The following is a 6077-nucleotide window of genomic DNA, read 5'->3' as shown; positions in this document are numbered from 1 at the left end:
TTGATAAAAAAAAAAAAAAAGACAAGACTTTGGTTCACGTCCTCGCGTTTGGGCTATAAGCTGCACGTGGTGCAGTGTTATTACAAAATAAGTACAATCAAATGTTGTACATTGATTGCTGTCTAGTTGTTCGTTATGCGATTAAAAAAAAACAAAATAGTTTTTGTGTGTATACTATTTTATCGTACTGACCTTAGCTGCAACACTTGGCACACAAAGAAAAACGATATATTTGTTTGGTTTGCTATTTTTTATTAATTTAATATTTTTATTATTATTTTTATTGTTTATTTTTTTTTTTTACTGTCGCCAGATTTTATAAATCTGCTCCAAATAACGTTAATTTTCCACGACCTTAATAATAATAATAATAATAATAATAATAAAAATAAAAATAATTATAATAATTATAATAATATAGTACATGGATACATAATAATTAATAAGATTCGATAAAGAAGTACGGAAACGGCGAATCGAACGGTTTTCGCCTTATTAATAAAACAACTAAAACATTAAGTATTACCAATCACAAAATATATTTTAAAATAATATAATACACCGAAGGGCTGTAGACGCTGATGTAACGGTCGCGATTTGTTTTTACAATATTGTGCAGATAGTGCTATAAAAATAACACTACAATACCTGTACAATAATTAATATTATTATTATTACTACACCGATAATGCCACTTGAATTGAAATCTATTGAAAACGATCCGCAGCCCTTCGGTCTCACAAATGTTAACTATTTTGAAATAATTATGCGCGTGGGTGATGTAGATTACATAAAAAATATTCACACACATATAAATATACATATGTCTAAAAAAATATATATATATATAAATACTAGATTGTATCCTAATAAAGTAATAAAAAGTCACTGGGTAAAAAAAAAATAATATATGTATATACCTATGCATGCGCGTTATTCGCGTTTACAATCGCGAATCTGTTACATGTGTAGACACGTCACATGCACACGCACAGACATACGCACACGTACATTGTACATAATATAATTTTGGACGGTAAATTTGATTAATTTATGTCACAAAAGAATGCTGAGCAAATATTATCGTTTTAATCTAAGAAATCGTAATTATAATAATATCATACACGTCACGATGGTTCTGGGGAGGGGGTGGCGTTGAAAGAGGGGAGAGTAGATACACTGGTGTGGGAGTGGGTGGATGGTTGAAATCGGCGTAGGTACTCGTTTTTCCGAACTGATTCGTTCGGTCGCGATCACCCCGTTTCCGGTGCTTGCCGTTTGTACCCATAACCCCACGGGTGCAAGGCGAGAGGACTCACGAGTGCTGGCTGGATGACGGGTGTTAACGGGGAGGGAGGAATTTGGGAGACGACGATCAGCCGCGCTTGAACTTGAGCACAGCCATGCTGATGGACAGGAACAACACTATCCACGAGATGGTGGATACGAAGCCCAAGTATACGTCAGGTTCCAGCAGATTCCAGCCTCGTGTAAGTATACTTCGCAGCGACGTCGTGGCCATGGTCAGTGGCAGACAGTAACTGACATACCGCAACAGGATGGGCATACCCTCCACCGGCCAGATGACACCTGTAAAAAAAAATAATTATATTGTGATATGGCGAGCAGCGGGTAAGCGTGTGACGACGATATCATTATTATTGGTATCGGTCGTCGTGCCATGTCTCGTCAAAATATTTTTCAAACATTGCAATAGTTTCCAAAAAAACATTAGTCGTACGACGTGTAGCCATCATATTGATTATGTCATAATTAGGATTTAGTGAAGTTACGCTGCAAGAACTACACTGCTACAAGTGTCACAACTCACGTCATAGCTAATATAAACGTAAGTGTTATTACAATATAATGTTCAGATTTCCGGAAATGACGAGATTTAGTTAATCGATAATGGATTCCTTTAGTGGGGGTAGGGGGAATTCTCGAAACGAATATTTTTAGGGTCACTTGAACATTGTAACATCGTAATTTGTAGCCCTTGTTACGTCTATGCGTATATTGCATACTGTAGAGACTCGACCTCTAGGACGTTGTTGTGACGTCATATGTTTAGTATATACTATATTTAATATGTAAACTAAGATTTTTGTTTAAAAAAAAGTTGTAAATAATATTTAAATCAGCAGTAATTTTCTCAGTGGGTATTGTGGGTAACTTCTTATAAAATTGTAATTATCACTTGATAATTAAGGAACCCAATAACTTAGTTGCAATACAAAATAAATAAATGATATAAAAATTAAATAAATATATCTATAATGTGGTAAGGTGAATTGAACTAGAGTTGTAAATACGAGTCGCGCAACAATAATCGCGTATACCAAGAACTGTGGTACACTCCGAATAAATATACACAAAATATTATTATTCTAATAATATATGTAATACATATTGTTTACAACATAGTTTGACTCTAATGATAAAATTAATACATTTATTGTATTAGTTAACTACGACTGAATAGATTCCGGGTGACTACAACTGTATTGTAATAATACCTACAGTCGAAAGATGAGAATGGGACAGAGGAAACGAAAAATAAAAATAAAATCGGAAACATATTTTATCAAAATAATATTGTAATGTTATCGGCTGCAGGTTACATATTATATTAATTCAGACGTTTTTCTAATAATTTAGGTACACACCGTGGAACATACATAATATACTGTACGTATACAATACAACATTCGCCCGAACATAAATATTAAATACATTGTTCGGTGCGCAGTTATATTATTAATTATTGCCAATTAGCGCGATATAGTGTGCTGCAGGGCTGAGTTGTTTTAATCGAACGGAACTCATTGAATCGTCAATAATTATTTATTCGGACCGGACGGGTTTCTAGTGTTTGCGCCACGACAACTCGGATACAATACACTTCAAATTCAGCTGCTCTACATGACTACACGGCAACGACACTATAATATAGAGTTTCGCAAGGACTCCTAACGATGGTAGTTATGTAAGGAAAGTGCTGAAAATATTTTTGTTTATTTTTAACCCTCGTTACGTAATGTGAACTTTATTAAATACTATCTACGCGATCGTTTCGTACCTTATATCCTTGGTGAAGGGATGATAAGGGGGTGTCTCAATAATTATTATTATTATTGATTTTTTAATTTTTTTCGGGTTATTTTGTCTCGACCGTCAATGATTTGTCAATTTTTTTTTTTAGTTGAGCTTTGTTACACCATCAAACAACATAATACGTATATAGTAAAATAATGTTAAATAGGTAATTCCTTCTCCTGTCCTCGATACCATAGGAAAAAAAAATAAAAATAGGTAATTTTTATCATGTAATAATATGATTTGGTGTTATTATATTTTAATTTTTATGAGTTAAAACTTGGTTAAACTAACCTGTCGTATTGAATGTATGCAAAATCGCTAAATTAAATAATATGACAATTATCCTAAATTTCCATTAAACAATATAAAACCATTTATTATTACCGAAATTATTTTCTATTGCACATTTTACTCTTGCAAATTACCATATCGTTAATATAACACATAATTATAGAGACTGTACCAAATATAAAACAATAATAAAATTAAAATAGTTTGTCAAAAATTAAAATATTCATATTTATGATTTACCATAACCACTTAGAAAAATGCATAATATTATCAACGTATAGAATATACTAGAGAACTAGACTTCTTGACCCTGATTTCAAAATACTTTTTTCGAGTGGTGTATCTACTTATATTGAAAAAATACGTTATTATGCTTCACTACTATTACGTGAAATGAAATAAAAGTATTGACACATATAAACTAGAATACGTGCGTTATATTTTTCTTCAATAAACGATTTGTAATAAATTATGAAAAAAGGTTACCTATTAAGTACTCTTGAATTAAAATATTTAAGTATATTATATAGAAAATAAAATAGGAACAATAGTCTAAATGTACAGACATTGAATGAAATTTACTTTTTACCCGGGTCGTAGTAAAATTACTGTGTTTCAAAAGTTTATATTAACATTTCATATTTGTTTTTGTACCATACAAAACAACAAAACACTGTGTATACTGTGTAAGTTTTGGCTACCTGAGTTATGTAAACAAACACATTATTTTATTGTTGTAGTACGATACTATATATTAAAGTACCTATATAAACATTATATATATATATATATATATATATATATATATGTATATTATGTTTTATATTTGAGAAAAACGCTCGACCTCAAATGTTTGTTGAGAATTTAAATTTAAAATGATAAATATCACAAATATATTTTTTAGTACCACACGTTGAGAACTTAGTATTAATTCTAGTATCTACCTAATTAAAATTTGATTAGTTAACATTTACAACAGCGTGTAAGTCGAAGGTTACGGTGACATTGATATTTATTGTTTACGATGGGCGATATCCTGAAGGTAATTCAAGATTGCTAACAAATATTTAATAAATAATCATATAATATTTTATTGTTTTCTCGATGGATGTGTTACGCTGGTACTAATACTGTATATGAGCTTAAAATAAATTTGTTTCGATTAAATCCTAACATTGAATAATAATATATGGTTCAGAAATATGCACATACCACTAAGCAGAAGTGTCGGGTAAAAGCTTCCCAGGGCCAACTGGATAGCGTTTCTTTCCAGTTCACATATGGCCGATATAACGAAACCTGTAAAAAGAAATGTTACACATGGTCCGAGAAAACTGTTGAACTATGTTTCACTTACCGAAGCACATGCCGCATAGACCCTGCAATATCGTTAGGGTGATCACAAGAGTAATGTCTCCTTTGCATTCCACGCCGAATACAAGAATCATAAATATGAGTACAAGTGCCGTCTGTCCACACATGACTACGAACTGTGTAATGACATGGGAGAACAAAATTTCTAACGGCGTTACACCTGCGGGAAAAATTTGGAGAAAATATTAATTTCTGTATGTAAAAAAGTTTAACAGCTTATATCTTGCACGTTTGCGTGGAGGTTACAATATCATAATAATATCATTATAAAATCCCCAATAGTTTTGATCGATAAACGAAATATGATGATAACACAACTACCAAGAGTATATTGCTTAAGTCATATGGTTATGAAAATACAATCAATAGTGTTCGAACTTATTATTTATCTCGATAACAACCTTTTTTCATGTTTCAGTCATAATATTTTTTTTTCGAGATAGGAAACTCAAAACGACAGGTGATACTGCAATACCTACTCGTTATAAGATGTAAGATCTGTGAGTGGGTGGTGTAAATTATGTAAAATGAATGAGAAAAAACGTTACGTATTCAAATGTCCTATGTAAATACTGGTACCCGTAACAATTTTATTGCCACTGCGAAAATTCGCGCCAAGATTAAAAGCCATAAAACATATCTGATCTTTTTTATTAGATGGTAACGGCTAAATATTCATACGCTTATGCCACAATTTAACACTGTGCAGTAGTATACGCAATAATAACACAAAGCTAGTAATAAAATTCAAAAACTCCGCAAACTGCAACAATGGTTTTATTTTGGTTGACAACTATAGTAAGATCGTAATATTTACCGGCGACCCAACTTCTGTCCAACAGACCCTCGGTCCGTTCGATGATCAGTGCTGAAGACGTGAGTGCGACAGCCAAGAAGAAAACGATTCTATGGACATGCGATAAAAATAATATTAATGTATTATTATAAAGATTTTAACGGACTAAAGTCCGTTAACTCAATTATAGAAAACTCACGTTAAAATAACTCCCGGCGCAACGAAATCCGTGAAACTAGGATCGCTACTGCCGTATATTGGTTCTTTAAACTATGTAAAAAATGAAAAACAATAATTTGATATTACAATTGTTATTATGTCACTTTTTTTTAGTTTTTAAACATTATTATAAAACCTAAATTTACCTGAATTGGAATATCCGCGAGTTTGGGATTTTGGTCACAACTTGACAGCAAACTTTGTCCAAAGTCTCTGTAAGACAATTGTAAGTCTCTGTTTAACATCAAACCAATCTGTTGGTCTGAAAAACGAAATAAAATATAAAAAAACTGGT

At 31.9% G+C, this 6077-nt stretch overlaps 1 protein-coding gene across 2 annotated transcripts in view; it reads right to left on the bottom strand.

Annotated features, from left to right (window-relative positions):
• Window positions 1–383: 383 nt before the first annotated feature.
• The window catches only part of snu (ABC-type transporter snustorr), a 46822-nt gene continuing 41128 nt past the window's right edge, over window positions 384–6077 (bottom strand). For both annotated transcript variants that reach the window (XM_015519171.2, XM_015519177.2), the window contains exons 11-16: window positions 5929–6044; window positions 5763–5833; window positions 5585–5673; window positions 4751–4927; window positions 4606–4692; window positions 384–1590 (exon numbers count right to left, since the gene is read on the bottom strand). In XM_015519171.2, the coding sequence (XP_015374657.2) occupies window positions 1376–1590; window positions 4606–4692; window positions 4751–4927; window positions 5585–5673; window positions 5763–5833; window positions 5929–6044 (755 nt within the window). In that variant the 3' untranslated portion in view covers window positions 384–1375. The remainder of the gene's footprint in view (window positions 1591–4605; window positions 4693–4750; window positions 4928–5584; window positions 5674–5762; window positions 5834–5928; window positions 6045–6077) is intronic.

The sequence above is a fragment of the Diuraphis noxia genome, unplaced genomic scaffold, assembly GCF_037042655.1.
Source record: "Diuraphis noxia isolate RWA-SAM2 unplaced genomic scaffold, SU_Dnox_SAM2 contig0005, whole genome shotgun sequence".
In the NCBI taxonomy this organism is placed as follows: Eukaryota; Metazoa; Arthropoda; class Insecta; order Hemiptera; family Aphididae; genus Diuraphis; species Diuraphis noxia.
The sequence above is the reverse complement of the archived record's forward strand: the minus strand, read 5'-3'. Positions and strand labels throughout refer to the sequence as shown.